Here is a 15,897-nt window from a genome sequence, read left to right as displayed (position 1 = left end):
AGATTTAATTACTATCTCTGTAGCCGACGATTCTCAAATATACCTATTTTACCTCTGTCTCTCTGCTTACCTCCAAGTTTACATATCCAATTGCCTTTCAGACATCTTGACCTGTAGGTCTAACAGACATTTTTAACTCAACATGTCCACCATGTCCAAAACTGAACTAAGTATATTTCATCCTAAACCCTCCCCCCGCTTACCATTACTGTTACTATAGAGAACAACTCCATCTTCCTAGCCTCTCAGATTTACCACCTAAGAGTCATCTCGGACTCCACACTATCTCTTACTTTCCATATCCAATCTGTTGTCAAGGCCTATTGTTATTGACTCTATAACATTTTTCTCACCTTATCTTCTCACCTCTGTCATTGCCAGCACTCCAGTACAGACCCTCATCACCTCATACCCAGATTACTTCTGATGAGTACTCCTGCCTAAGTCTCTCCACAGTCCAACCCATCCTCCATTCAGCCACCAAAGTGATTTCCCTAAAGTGGAGGAAATTGGGAAAGGAGAGGGGACAAGGAGGGGAGGGAGAGAAGGTAAGTTTGTTCTCTTATTTCCTTCCTCCAATTAACAGGTGCTATCATAATACAACTAAGAGGTGAAAAGAGCCCATACTAAGGTGGTAGAAAAAAGGACACATGTAAAAGATATTATACAGATAGAACTGGCAAGATTTGGCAAGTAATTAGATGGAAGTTTGCATTCAAACACATCATTTTTCCATTTTTATTTTCAGTTACAATTTCTCTCTCTCCTTTCTGTCCTTTTCCCATCAATTGAGAAGTAAGGCAATATGATACCCCAATACAAGTGAAGTTATGCAAACATATTATAATTTTAGCCATATTGAAAAGGGGGGGCAAGAAAAATAAAGTGAAAAAAATATATTTCATTCTATACCCAGAATCCATTGGTTTCATCACGGGTCCTTTGGAAAGGCTTTGGTAATTGTATTGATTAGATAGTTCCATCTTTCATAGTAGGTCATTATTATAATATTACTGTTACAGCATACAATATTCTCCTGGTTCTCATCATTTCATTTAGCATCAGTTCACATAAGTCTTCTGAAACTTTTGAGCAATAGCTCTTATTCTTATATTCTTATAAATTTGGTTTAGTTCACTATCCAAGAAATAAGACTTTGTCAGAGAAATTTGCTATAAATCCCCACACCCAGTTTCTTACCTTCCTTCTAATTTTGACTGCATTGGTTTTATTTGGGCAAAACTTTTTTAAATTTAATCTAATTAAAATTACTAATTTTATCTCCCATGATCCTCTCTACCTTGTTCAGTCATTAATTCTTCCTTTATCTAAAGATATGACAGGTAATTGTTTCTATGCTCTCCAGATGTGCTTATGATATCATTCTTTATGTCTATATCACATACCCATTTTGAGTTTATCTTGGTTTATGGTGTGAATATTGGTCTATACCTAGTTTCCACCAGACTGCTTTCTAGTTTCCTCAGCAGTTTTTGTCAAATGGTAGATATTTATTGCAATAGCTTGGATCTTTGGGTTTACCAAGCACAAGCACATGGTTATTGTGGTCATTTACTTTTGTATATTGTATACCTAATCTTTTTCATTGATCAACCACTGTTATGCAATACAAGACTGTTTTGATCATTACTGCTTTGCAGTATCATTTGAGATCTGGCACTGCTAGATCACCTTTCTTCACTTTTTTCCCACAGACTCCCTTCGTATTCTTGACCTTTGTTTCATATTCTTTGACTTTATTTTTTTCTAGTTCTATAAAATAATTTGGTAGTTTGATTGGCATGTCATTGAATAAATAAATAAATTTACTTAGTATTATAATTCATTATATTGACTCAGCCTACACATAAATAATTAATATTTCTCCAATTGTTTAGATATGCATTAATTTGTGTGAAGTGTTTTGTAATTGTGTTCAAATAGTCCCTGGGTATGTCTTGGCAAGTAGACTCCAAAGTATTTTATATTGTATGCAGTTATTTTAAATGGAATTTCTCTTTCTACTGAGTTTGGTTGGTAACACATGGAATTGTTAATGATTTGTGAGGGTTTATTTTTAATCCTATAACTTTGCTAAAGTTTTTAATTGTTTCAACTGCTTTTTTTTTAGTTTATCCTCTTAGATTCCATAAGTATATCATCAAGAGTTTTATTTCTCCATTGTTTATTCTTATTCCTTCAATTTATTTTTCTCATTTTATTGCTACAACTAGGATTTCTAGTACAATATTGAATAATGATGGTGATTATGGACTTCCTTTACTTCACCCTCAATCTTACTAGAGAGGCTGCTAGTTTATCTCCATTACAGGTAATGCTTTTTTTGGATTTAGATGAATACTACCTATCATTCTAAGGAAAGCTCCATTTTTTTCCCTATGCTTTTTAGTGGTTTTGATAGGAAGGAGGAGTTGTATTTTGTCAAAAACTTTTTCTGCATCTAGTGAGGCAATCATGTGGTTTTTGTATATTGTTACTGATATGATCAATGTTTATCATTTTGTTAATATTGAACTAGCCCTATAGTCCTGGCATAAATCCATTCTGACCATAGTATGTGATCTTTCTGATATATTGCTATAGTCTTTTGTTTAAAACTTTGCATCACTATGTATTAGGGAAATTGTCCCTAGTTTTCTTTATTTTTTGCTCTTCTTGGTTTAAGTATGAAATCCATATTTGTATAATAGAAGGAATTTGGTAGGACTCTTTTTTTTTACCATCTTTTTTCAAGTAACATGGTATTGAATTAATTTTTTTAAAGTGTTTGGTAGAATTCACCTGTGAGTCCTAAGAATTTTTTCTTATGGAATTCATTCATGACTTGTTAGATTTATTTTCTATGATATGAGTTATTTTAATATTCTATAGACTCTTAGATTAATCTGAGAAATGCATATTTTATACAACTTCTACCCATTCCATTTAGATTGTCAGTTTAATTGTTATATGACTAGTAGCTCCTAATAAGTGTTTTAGTCACCTTCATTGGTTTTATAACCACTCTTTTCATTTTAGAAGCTAATTTGATTTCTTCTTTTTTATCAAATTAGGCAATGGTTTATCTATTTTATTGTTTTTTTCATAAAGCCAGCTCCTAATTTTATTAATTAGTTCAATTTTGTTACTTTATTAATCACTCCTCTGTTTTTTTTTAAATTTCTATATTTGTATTTAATTGGGGATTTTTAATTTGTTCTTTTTCTATTTTTTTAGTTGCATGCCTAATTCCTTGAACTGATTCTTCTCTCTTTTATTCAGGTAAGCATTTAAACATGAAAATTTCAACTAAATACTATTTGACTGCATCACACACATTTTGGTATGTTGTCTCATCATTGTCATTCTCTTTAATGAATTCATAGATTCTTCCTATAAATTTGATCTTTGATCCACTCATCCTTTAGGATTAGATATTTGATTGCCAGCTAATTTTTAATTTCTACTTCCAAGGTCCTTTGTTGAATGTAATTTTCTTGCATCATAAAATGAATAGGGTAGCACTTAGCATTTTTGCTTTTCTGCATGTGTTTGTGATGCTGTTATGCCCTCATAGATGGTTAATTTTGTGAAGATGCCATGAACAGCAGTCTATCATACCTAAACTTTTATAAAATTTTATTCATATCCTTACTTTAGTTTGTGCTTATATTTTTCAGAGAGGTAAACAGAGGTCCCCATTATGTAATTTTACTCTCAATTTCCTCCTGTAACTCATTTAACTTTTCCTTTATGATTATGGATGCTATGCCATTTGGTTCATATATATTTAGCTATGGTAACTTTTAGTAAAATGTAGCTTCCCTTATTGTCTATTTTAATTGTCTGTTATTGCTTGTTTTGTCTGAGTTTGTCATGATACCCCTGCTTTTTTCACTTCTGCTGAAGCATAAAAGATTCTGCTCCAGCCCTTATATTTAAATTCTATAGGTCTTTTTTTTGAAGTGTGTCTTTTGTAAACAATATACTATTGGTTTCTGGTTTCTAATCCATTCTACTATCCATTTGCATTTTATGAATAGTTCATCCCATTGACATTCATAGTTATGATTGTTCACTGTGTATATTGCTCCATCCTTTTTTCTATTTTTACTTTTTTTAACCCTAGCCCTTCTCAAAAGTCATTTTTGTTTCTGACCAATGACTCCTTTAATTTACCCTCCTCTTCACTTTCTCTCCCCTCTTTTCTCATCGTCTTTCTTCCTACTTCCCTTTTGGGTAATATGGATTTCTATACCCAACTGATTTTGTGTGTGTGTGTGTGTGTGTGTGTGTGTGTGTGTGTGTATGTGTGCATGTGCATGTGTATTCTTTCCTCTTTGAAATAGTTCAAATGAAAGTGAGGTCTAATCTACACCCCACTCCATTTCTACTTCTATTGCAAAAGAATTCTTCCATGTGCACTTCTTTTATGTGAGACCATTTTTTCACATTCTTCTGCTTTCCCCTTTCTCTTATTTCTTTTGAGAAATTTCAATATAAAAGACTCACACCCACTATCTAAGTAATCTAAGTAAACTCCTTCTAATTACCCTAATGATGATAAAGTTCTTAGGAGTAATGTGTATCATCTTCCTATTTAGGAATGTAAACAGTCTAACTTTCTTAAGTTCTTCATGATTTCTCACTTGTGTTTACTTTTTTATGCCTCTCTTGAGTCTTGTGTTTGAATGTCAAATTCAAATGTCAAATGTCAAATTTCAATGTAGCTCTGGTCTTTTCATCAGGAATAACTAAAAGTATCCTATTAAATGTCCACGTTTTCCCCTTGAAGTTGTAGTCAGTTTTGCTGGATAGGATATTTTCATTGTAATCCTAGCTCCTTTGCCTTCTACAATATCATAGCTCAAGCTTTCTACTCCTTTATAGTGGTAATCTAACTGTGGATCCATGGTATTTGAATTGTTTCTTTCTGGTTGCTTTCAGTATTTTCTCCTTCATCCCAGAGTTTTCAAATTTGACTATAATAATTATGGGATTGTTTTATTTAGGGATCTCTTTAAGGAAGCGATTAGTGAATTCTTTTGATTGCTAGTTTGTCCTCTGGTTGCAAGATATCTGGACAGTTTTCCTTGATAATTTCTTGAAATATGATGTCTTGGCTCTTTATTTTTTTTTTTTTTATCATTGCTATCCAATGGCTATTCATGGTTAATTCAATAATTCTTAAGTGGTCAGAAAGAACCGTTTGATTTTTGTTTTACAGACTTTTCCAGAAATTTCTCTTCCTCAGTCTTTGAGCAAAGCAGGGAAAGGGATTACTTTCCCTCCCCTTTTTAGTGCTGGTGTCCTTGCTAAGAGACACACCTTAGCTTACATTTACTATCCAATATGATTCCTAAATTTTCATTTCTCCAAGCCAGACCATAACCTGGTTATTTTATGGATACTTACAAAAACTGTTCTAATGTTCTGGATTTGCCAGTTTTCATCTCAAGTTTCTCTCACATCCCAAAATAAATGAGTGAATGGAGAAAAGGTACAGAAGCAATCTAGGCCCAAGATGCAAGGTCACTGATTGTGTTAAAAGACGGCAAAACTACCATCCCTTTCCTATATAAATGATACTCAAAATCTGAAAAGGGCAAAATGTGAAAAGTGCCCCATATTCTAACATACTCCCCTCAGGGCAAAATGTGCAGTCCCTGCAAATTACTTGGAGTACACCAGAGCATCTGTGGCCAGAAGAGGATGCCCAGAAGAATTCCAAGGGAAAGTACAAGCTGTTACTCCCCCTGACTCCGTAGCCAATCATCTTCAAGATTCTCCTCCTCTGACCAATCAGGAATTGCTGTCCCTTAAGGAAGAGGCCAGTGCATATGTCGCAGAAAAAGGGAACCGAGTGTATCTCCACCTCCCATCAACAAGTTGCATCACTTGCCACGTAAAAACATGAGCCAATTCAGTCCGAATGTTTTAGTAAACTAAGACAAAAACAATACCCCATAACTTTTAACACGTAAGATACCACAAAAGGTACTACAGTTTAGACTTCTGCCTCTCACAGTCCAAGCACAGAATGACTGCAAGGAAGAAGACTGGGCAGGAGTGGGCTGGAAAAGCTGCTTCTTCCAATCACCTGATTGGTCCTCCTGTTTGCCAGTCAGATGGAAAGGGGTGGAGCCCCAGAACACCGCGCTTAATGTAAGGACCGCTTCTGATGACGTCATTATAACGCGACGCAAACTGAAGCGCGAAAGGGGGCGGGGCTCAACAGGAACCTCCGCAGCAGTTGGGGAGGTGTCATGGCTGCTCCTGTGGGGCTATCGGGGCACCCCCGAGGCGTTGACAAGAACCCGGATCAGAGCTTCAGCTTCTACCGCGAGGTGCTCGTTGGTTTCCTCCACTCCCTTCGCACCCTGACAGGGCAGGTAAATGACGGCGGTCTCTCTCTCTCTCTCTCTCTCTCTCTCTCTCTCTCTCTCTCTTTCTCCCTCTCTCCCTCTCTCCCTCTCTCCCTCTCTCCCTCTCCTCCCCCTCTCCTCTTTCCCTCCCTTCTCTCTTCTCCCTTTCTCCTCTCCTTTAACCAGAAATGGGGGTTGACCGAGGCTCAGAGCTTGGGGGCGCTTTGGGGATTCCCGCCCCAACTACAAGACCATTAGGGTTCCACCGGGACTTCTCTGCTGCTACAAACCTGCTCAGATTTCTCTTAACACTCATTTGAGGGGTGACTTAGGGGGATTCCCCTTTCTTCTCCCCCCACCCCCCCAAAAAAAGAGAAAAAGAAAGGCAGCGAGCGAAGAAGTGGGCAAGAGAACCAGGCCTGGAGAGGAGGAAGGCGGCTAAGCCCCCTCGGTGGGGCCGGCCGGAGCGGGGAGCTCAGGATCGGGCGTCTGAGGTGGAAGAAGCTTCGCTTAAGCCTCTGTGAGGAGAAGGAACCCGGAGGCAGCAGAAGCCTCCTCTCTGGGGAAAGGTTGTTCCCCCGCTATTTTTGTGATTTGATATAATGAATACTACTTTTGTTTACGTTTTTTTTTGCCTAGGGAGTCATACAGCGTTTATTAAAAAAAATAATAACTTATTTACTCATCTTGAGACTAGGATACTTTTGATGCCTCTTGGGTGTAGTTAAGACGAATTGGGTAATGGAAGACCACTTAGTCGCGGTGTTTGGCAATCATTTTTACTTAAAAATGCAGAATTAAAAGCCGGTTATTTATTTACATTTTTAAAACTCATGTTTAAAAGAAAAAAATTAAGCACTTCTTGTAACCATCTGTTCAATTCCTACTAGGAGATCTTGGCGTATTTAAATTATAATTATATGACCTAAATAGAAATTGGACATCAGTCTTTTTTTTTGGTTAGTGACCTTTCATTAGCATAGAAAACATTTTAGCTGTTAAAAACAAATAGAAGTCTCCCAAGTACTGGACCCGATAACAGTTGCCTTAATAATCAGTGTGATAAACTAAGTTCATAAAATAATCCAAGCTTCCGATTTGTGATGGTAGCTTTGTTCTTCTGATTATTTTTGCAAAGTGTGTTTGTGTGGGGTAAGAAAAAAATTCACTTTTCTTTTTATCCATCCAGAGTTTGTGATATTCAGCCAAATTTCGAGCAGTTATTTGTGGAAATCATTAAGCAGCATGCGTAGTCAGACTGTTTTTTTCAAGTACTTGATAATTATACTTTTTAAGTTTTTGAAACGATATGACTTAAAAAAGAATTTTATTTTAAACGTTAACATTTTAGGCCTTAGCCATTCTAACTTCTTTTAAACAAAAGATAAAAACAAAGCAGTTAGAGCGTAATATTGTGAATTAAGATGGGTTATTATAAATATGAAATTACACAAAATTCTGTTATTTGCAAATGAGATAATTTTTTCGTATGATAGGTGGAATTTTAAAAGAAAGTTCATGCAGTAAATTATATGAAAGTTAGTGCAGTGAATTATGTAAAAGTTTTCACATTCCAGAGATATTTTCGAAAGCATATTTCCTGCAGATTATATTTTTATGTGTTTTCCAGAATCTCGGTTCCTGTATTGTCCCTTGAGTAAAATTTACATATTATACGTCACTGTCAAATGTGTAAATATTATTACTTGTATCTGACACGAAGAAGATGATATCAATCAAAAATTAGGTCAGTTAGATGGTTAATCAAAATATACTGACCACATTGATAATTGTCTGTGTTTTTGAGTTATTATTTAGAGATTTGAATAAAAGCAAAAGTACTTATAGTATCACTTTAGGTCATTATTTGCTTTTGCAAGAAGCTAAATCATAAAATTTGCATGGTCATCTTTGCTTAAGGTTAGTGTTTATGATGTTCCTAATTACTGGTATTGTTTGTTAGGGAACACAGTTTTAAATGTGTTAATGTACATGCTAACTCAAGTCGTGAATATTCTTAATTTTTAACTTTATAGTTTGTACCCATTAGCCCTTTGACTATTTTTCGTTTGTTTTGAACTTGAATATTTTAGTGCTTTTATTAATTTCTCTGCAGTGGCAAAAAAAAAGGGGGGGTCCTATCAATGAAAGGCTAATAAAGGTTTTGGAGTCAGTCAATTCTTACATTTTCTATAGTACCAAATGTTTAAATTAATCTTGTTAATTAAGGTTACAGTGAATAGTCATTTTTTTTTAGTTGAAATTAAAATTACCCTTGTATTTGAGTGAAGGATTACATGGGGTTTTTTTAGATTCTTTTTTTAAAAATGAAAACAATTACATTGAATTGAAATCTTAATGCTTTTATAATAAAATTAATATAACCTTCATTCTCTACAAAAATTTATTGTTTGGACTTCATGGATTCATTACCAAGTAAGGTGCTTATATTTACTGTAATCAGATTTTTTGGTAAGATGTACAAATACATCAATTCAGTGAATATATTAAAGGTTTGTTATCTGAAATCTCTTTATATGACATTTTAGAAAATACACATTGAGATTAATTCACACGTCATTGCCTCATATTTCTTTCTATATCTCTGGAATAGACTTTTAAAAGTTAGAACCACAATCTAAATAACTAGTGTCTTTTATATCATGATGTTCTTCCATTTGTAGCAGAACCATTTTGAATTGTTTTGCAGTGGGTTTTTTTTTTTACATTTTATCTCCTGCATATAAACTTATGAAGGATTTATTATATTGTCTTTTATAAAAATTAATTTGTTGCATAAGTAATAATCCAAACCAGTTACATTTTTTAAAATTGATGTTACAGTGCTTTTTATGCTAGTATATAATGTAATGTTATTTTTGGTTACTTTTCATAAATGTTGCATACCCACCACAGATATATTTCTTCTGCCATATAGCTTAATATAATTAAGCAACTTACAAATATATTAGAAGTCTCCTGTTTTGGGGCTTTATTTCAACAAGGCATCCATTCTATCTATTATAAATGTATAGTTGTTTTCAGAAGAGTTAGATCATATTTCATTTTTCCTTCTAATGCTCAAATAAATCATGATTTGGATCATTTTTTTGAGAACATGGTTTGTTTTTTAATCTCTTTATATATAGGTTTCATATTTACAAAGATAAAAGTTTGGTGGAGAAAGCAGTGAAGAGATGTGTGATTCAGATATCTAGAGAGGACAAATAATATACAGTAGATTTATTTAGGTAACTTAGTGATGTGCACATTAGAAACTCACTCTGATTTGAGTGGATTTCAGTATGAGGCAAAGCTACCTTCACCCAATCCAAGGGGTTTAGGGACTAAAGTACCCAAAGTATCTTACTGTAAGGCAATTTCACCCATCAGGCAATCCTATGACTTGGAATTTAACCCCTTTAGGGTGTGAGGCCATGCCTGTTCTTTTATCAAAATATTCAAGATTCCAACATCTTTTAAAATGAGAACTTATTAATTTTTAGCTAAAGAGTAAAAGACTGATAAATTTGAGTAAGATAGGTATATGTGTTGCTTTGTAAAAATCCTGGTTTTTTGTGACAGCACTTGTGTACAATATAATGGTGTAATTTTTGTGATGGTACTGTTTTGCCCTTTTGAAGCTTAACCTTGGAGATGATGTGGTGAAAATTACAATCGATTGGAACAAGCTTCAGAGCCTCTCAGCACTCCAGCCAGCATTGCTCTTTAGTGCTCTTGAACAACATGTTTTATATTTTCAGGTAAATATCTTGTTGGACACATTAACTTGACTGTGAGAATAGAATCTAATTGTACTAAAATTACAAGCTTATAACATTTCAATTATTTTTAGCTTAACACTATTAATACAAGGTTACAGATAGGTTTCAGAGCAGTTGTAAGACTAGCCCAATAACTGATGGGGTTATGAAGATTGAATGAATCCATTTCTATTCAATTCTAGACTTGCATTGTAAATTCAGTACAGTTTCATCTGTGGTGGGTTATAATTAAGCAATAAGACACGGCAGGTGTGTGTCATGCTATGATAATGATTCCATGCCTTGGGTGAGTTTGGAGGCTCATGGAGTGCTTTCAGTGGTTTAAGAAGTGGCATTATCTCAGCATGACACATCCTGCAGTGTCTATTGCAATTAAACATTTTCAGCTTAGTTTTTTAAAAGAAAGTAATTTCTGTTATTGTCTCATCTTAGTAAGTAGCCAGTCACTATATTATCTGATAATTTTCCTCAACAGTTTTTATAGCATCCTTTCTATCAGAAATAGACATTAAACTGTGAGATGTATAGTAGTATTGTGTTATTTGAGTGCATCACTTCCCTACATGAACAATATGGTGACCTTTCTGGCTTCTAATCAAATGACTCTATATTGGTAATTGTATACATTTTCATATAGAAAATTCAAATTGTATGGTGTTGAATGAAATACTATTTTGGATTGTGCACTTTAGTGGCATTAAAATGTGTGATAGATTACAAAAAAGTTGCTGTAACATAGGAAACAAAAGTGTAACTATGAAAGAAGTGTGACTTTGAAAACTGTTTTTATTTCAACTGGAATATATATTAATATTCATCTCTTCCTTTACTTCAAGGACTTTATGCTAAAATCCAACTATTTCATATTGGGAGTGACAATCATTGGGAGGAAGGAGGAAAATAGGTGATAAAATTTACGTTATACATTAGGTTTGTTATATTTTTTCTGATGCTAGGGATGTGTTCATTTTCTGCTCTTTTGAAAGAAACTTCTTTCATTTTGTGACCTAAGGAGATAAACTACTTTGACAGGAAAAGCATAAGTGTTCAGTGTAACACCTATATATTTCATGTCTGTGTTCTCTCCTACACTTTGACCAACTGCAGTTTCAAGTGGAGAATCTCCAGTGATGTAGTGATAATGCAGGGCTTTACTGAGTAAGAGCACTGGCTCTCATGTTAAGGAGGAAAAATACTAAGCCTTAGTGTTCTGAGTAGGCATTTGAATGACATGTTAATTAAGTGACATTGGTGCCAGAGGTTGAGCCTTTGATTTGGCGCAGAATAACAGGGTGATTCCTTCAAAGACAGTTTTAGCTTTCTTAAGTTTCTCACAAATCTGTGACAAATGATGATAATCATGGCAGCACAAAACTATAAATTGTCCTGTGTAGTCAAATTTATAAATGCCAAAATACTAAATTTAAACTTTATAACTTTTAAAAATTGAATTTAAGTAGGAATTATAGTTAAAATTATAATTAATTTAATCTTGGTTAGTTTAAATGCCATTAAATAAGCTCATGGTTTGTTTTTTTTTTAGCCTTTTTTAGAAAGACTTCAGTGCCTGATTAAAGAGGAAAATGTAACTGCCATTGAAGAGGCTGATAAAACAAAATCAGCCCAGAAAAATGATTCAAAAATATGCCCTGACGACAACCTACATGGAGAAGAAAAATACAAAGATTGTGGTTTGGGAGTTCTTAAAGACAAGCAAATTAACTTTGATCCAGAAGTAGTTCAGATAAAAGCTGGAAAAGCAGAAGTAAGCATAGGTGTTTTTTATCTTGAATTTGAAAATTATCTTTAAAAAATTGAAATGTTTCAACAATATGTGTACACATGAACTTGTTTATTACCTGCAGATTGACAGGAGAATATCGGCATTCATTGAACGAAAGCAAGCTGAGATCAATGAAAACAATGTCAGGGAATTTTGTAATGTAATTGATTGTAATCAAGGTAAATATCCAGCCAGAATTTGATCTTCAAGTAATTTTATTTATTTAGAGGCACTTTTTATTCTTTTTTTCAAAATTTCTTAGCTCTTAAACATCTGTAAAATCAAGAATTCATTTATGTTTATTTTAGGATCAGTTGTAAAGATTTTTCTTCTTGCTTTTTAACAGAATATTTTATAAAACTGAAAGCTCTGTAATTAAGATAACTAAGCTTGGCTACAGAGTTGGGTAAATATATCTCCCACCATTAAAGAGATGGGAAACCATTGGTGTAGAATGTTACATATACTCAGATTATGGTTGTTTTGTTTATTTGCTTTCCTGATTTTTTTTTCATTCTTTTTTGTTGTAAGGGAAAGCTTATTGGATATGTGGTGGAAATAAGGTTGTCTTTATAAATAAATGTGATATAATTACAAAACATATTCCTAAAAATAAATTTTAAAATAGGCAATTTTCAGAAATGTTTTGAGGACTATGCCAAGGTAAATGCTTCTTCAGTATTAAGAATGAGGTAGAGTAGGATATTGTAATAACAGTTTTTAGATGAATAATCATATTGCTATTTCCTTTTCAAGAATAGTTCTAATTTTATACATTAAAATAAAGTCTACAGCTTTGTTTTTTTTAAGGTTGAGAGGGGAAAATGCTTAACCCTAATAGTGAGATAGAAACTGGTTGTCTAAATTTCATGACTGTAAATAGTGTTATTCTAAATTGCTTCTTCCGGGACATTAAATGAATTTACAGAAGAAGTGGTGTTCCTCAAAAAAGTGAGAAGTTGCTTTTTGGGGTTTTTTTTCCAGCTTAGAAGTATGCTGTTTTGTGTTGTGCTATGTCAGTTGATTGCAGAAATATTTGTCATGATTTTTCTCCTTTTATTGTACTAGAGTATATATTTGCCAGTTTCTGTCAGATTCTTCTCTGAGTATATGTTTTGCCACAAAATGAAAAATGTTGGGAAGTATTGACATAGCTCATTGTCAATTATCATAATAATCATTAGAACACAAGTTATCATTAGAAAAATATATGAAGAATTCATTCTCCAAATGCTTCCTTTTTCTTCTCAAATCCCTTGGCTAACTAACAGAAACATTCAAGCCTCATATAGAAAAGGCAATAACTCTTCTCCCCTTTAGGTTCCTATTTAATAATTTATGTTGATTCAACTTTCCCTATTATAAGTAATGTATAGACACATTTCCCTGATCATATATGTGTGTCTGTGTGTATGTGTGTGTACACGTAAATAATACATTTTTATGTATAGACATGAAAATATGTACGTGTGTGTGTGTGTGTGTGTGTGTGTGTGTGTGTGTGTGTTGAAGGAAATGGTGAACTGCTCCAACATCTTTGTCAAGAAAACCCCACATGGGGTCACAGAGAGTTGGACCCAACTGAAATGACTGAATGGCAATGTGTGTGTGTGTGTGTGTGTGTGTGTGTGTGTGTGTGTGTGTGTACATATATCGAGAGATATGTAAATATATATCCCAGCACTTAGCACAGTAGGTGCTTAATAATAAGTGCATATTGATATATGCGTAGTTCCATAACATAACAAATATATACATATCTTTTGTAGTAGCATTTTTTTTAAAACAGTAGATAAAATACATTGACAATCTCTTCTGCAAATTTTAGTAATCCATCTGTAGCGTACAAGAAAGTATTTTTTAAGAGAGGAGAAACATATCTTAATATCATTTCTCTATGTTTACTTTTAAATACAAATATACAGGAAATAGAAGTTGACAAAAATCAAAATATCCTTTGCTGGCTAAAAATAGGGCTATAAAGGATTTTAAGCAAATAATTATCTGTACTTAGACATTCACCATAATATGTGTATTTGAAATTCTTTTGGGTCACCCAGCCTGCTGCTAAGTGGGAATATTTTACCATCTTAGCTGTAGCAGAGAAAGGATTTTTGTTATTATTGTTGATTTTTTTATCCCTGTCTCTTTCCATTGTCTCAGGCTGCCTCCCCTTTTTTGCATTAGCACTTGCATTGGATATGGGGAACTCTTTAACAGGGACAGTGTAAATGTATTTTAACAGTTTGCATTCACTAATACTTATCCATTTATTTTTATAAAACAGATGCTTTAAAAAAAATTCATTAATGAAAAATAGGATTTTTCTTTACATTTCTAATCCAAAAGGAAATAGGGGCCAGCCCTGGTGTCTGGAAGACTTTACATCCTGCCTCTAACTTTTGTTCTGTGATCATGGGCCAATCACGTAAACTATCAGGGGCCTGGGTAACTTCCTGAAACCATGAATTATGGTACCAGTTTCATTGGTGAAAGGAGTTTCCATACCCCAAGATCTCTGTACAGGTGACATCTGTGATTTTAAAAATCACAGGTCTGTAACCACCTCCACCTAAAAAAATTCTAACCTACCATCTGTTTTGTAGTTTTTTGACTAGTTAAAAATGGAAATGGTTTAGGAAGTCAACCGGATTCTAGTAAATGTTTTATTGTATTTTATAGGTTTTGTTCCTCAAGTAGCTTTTTACCTTTCTTTTGGTCTCATGATAATTTGTAGTTGACAGTGTGGCATTGTGACTAGAGAGCCAGCCTTGGAATGGAGGAGACCTGATTTCAAGTTTTGTTTTATAAATACTTGCTTTGTGACCCTGAGCAAGTCATTTAATCTCTTAAGCTACCATTAAATCTCTTAAGAGTATAATATAAATGGCAGAGCAGGTGTTAGTATTCATTGGTAGAAGTTGCTTTTTAACAACTTCATACTCTTGATGAAATCACCAGACTAGTACAAAAGCAAAAATTGCCTCCCAATCTGAGTCTGCTTCGTTACAATTTAAGTGTTTTTACCTGGCCAAGTTGAAACAAAAGTTCCAAGGTAAATTCTAATCTGTTCAAAAATTTGAGGAGAAAGGCTTTTCTTCTGCAGTTAAACAATTTTTACATATACTCTACTCTTACGCCTCAAAGCTCTTTTCTGTGATATAGGTCTTGGAAAGAATAAGGGGTATTTTAAATTTTTATAACTAATCCTTTGTAATTCTTAATGCCAGTAAATGTAAAATATACTAAACATTTTAAAAAAGCCAAATTATTGTAATTAGTTGTATGACACTGACATCCTCTGACACTTAGGAATAAAATGCTCTTCTATTAGGGAGTTAGATGTTCTTTATGGACTTCATTCTTGTACATTGAATGTTTCAAAAGTATAACACTGACTTAATAATATAACCTCACATGACCCAAGGTTTACATATGCAACTAAATTTTTGAGATACTGACGAAAAATTTTTCTATTCATGGGAGATCTGTTAAAAATACCTAAGAAATTTTAGATATGACAGAACTTTAACTCTGACTTCATTCTTGTTTAGTAATGTTTTATACTTCAGTATTTAGAAAGAACTCCATTTTCCTAGCACATTTCTTATTAATATGAGCTACTTGGGGAACTACAAAACTCTGCACTTCGTAAATGACTATTTGAGAACATCATACTTTTCTGAACTTTCCTTAGAGAACAGCTGTGCAAGGACTGATGCTGTTTTTACCCCTTATCCAGGGTTTAAAAGTCACATCAAGGGTAAGTAACCATAGAATTCCAGTCACTTACCCACTGTTTGCCTCAGTTCACTTAACTATAAAACAGGGATATGATAACATCTACCCCACAGGGTTGTTGTGAACATGAAATGAAATTATATTTATAAAGCTCTTAGCAAAGTGCCTGGCATATGGTAGGTACCTAATAAATAAAGAATTTCTTTTTAAAACATCAGTAAAG

At 33.7% G+C, this 15,897-nt stretch overlaps 1 protein-coding gene across 2 annotated transcripts in view; it reads left to right on the top strand.

Moving 5' to 3' along the window:
• The first annotated feature begins 6,195 nt into the window (after positions 1 to 6,195).
• Positions 6,196 to 15,897, top strand: part of MBIP (MAP3K12 binding inhibitory protein 1) — a 31,471-nt gene continuing 21,769 nt past the window's right edge. The window contains exons 1-5 of one of the 2 annotated variants that reach the window (XM_072629739.1): positions 6,196 to 6,392; positions 10,010 to 10,129; positions 11,694 to 11,915; positions 12,016 to 12,112; positions 15,631 to 15,696. In XM_072629739.1, the coding sequence (XP_072485840.1) occupies positions 6,267 to 6,392; positions 10,010 to 10,129; positions 11,694 to 11,915; positions 12,016 to 12,112; positions 15,631 to 15,696 (631 nt within the window). In that variant the 5' untranslated portion in view covers positions 6,196 to 6,266. The remainder of the gene's footprint in view (positions 6,393 to 10,009; positions 10,130 to 11,693; positions 11,916 to 12,015; positions 12,113 to 15,630; positions 15,697 to 15,897) is intronic. The other variant, XM_072629741.1, reaches the window with a different exon arrangement.

This window comes from Notamacropus eugenii, chromosome 1 (assembly GCF_028372415.1).
Source record: "Notamacropus eugenii isolate mMacEug1 chromosome 1, mMacEug1.pri_v2, whole genome shotgun sequence".
Classification (NCBI taxonomy): domain Eukaryota; kingdom Metazoa; phylum Chordata; class Mammalia; order Diprotodontia; family Macropodidae; genus Notamacropus; species Notamacropus eugenii.
Note: the sequence above shows the minus strand (reverse complement) of the source record. Positions and strands in the feature narration are given on the sequence as shown.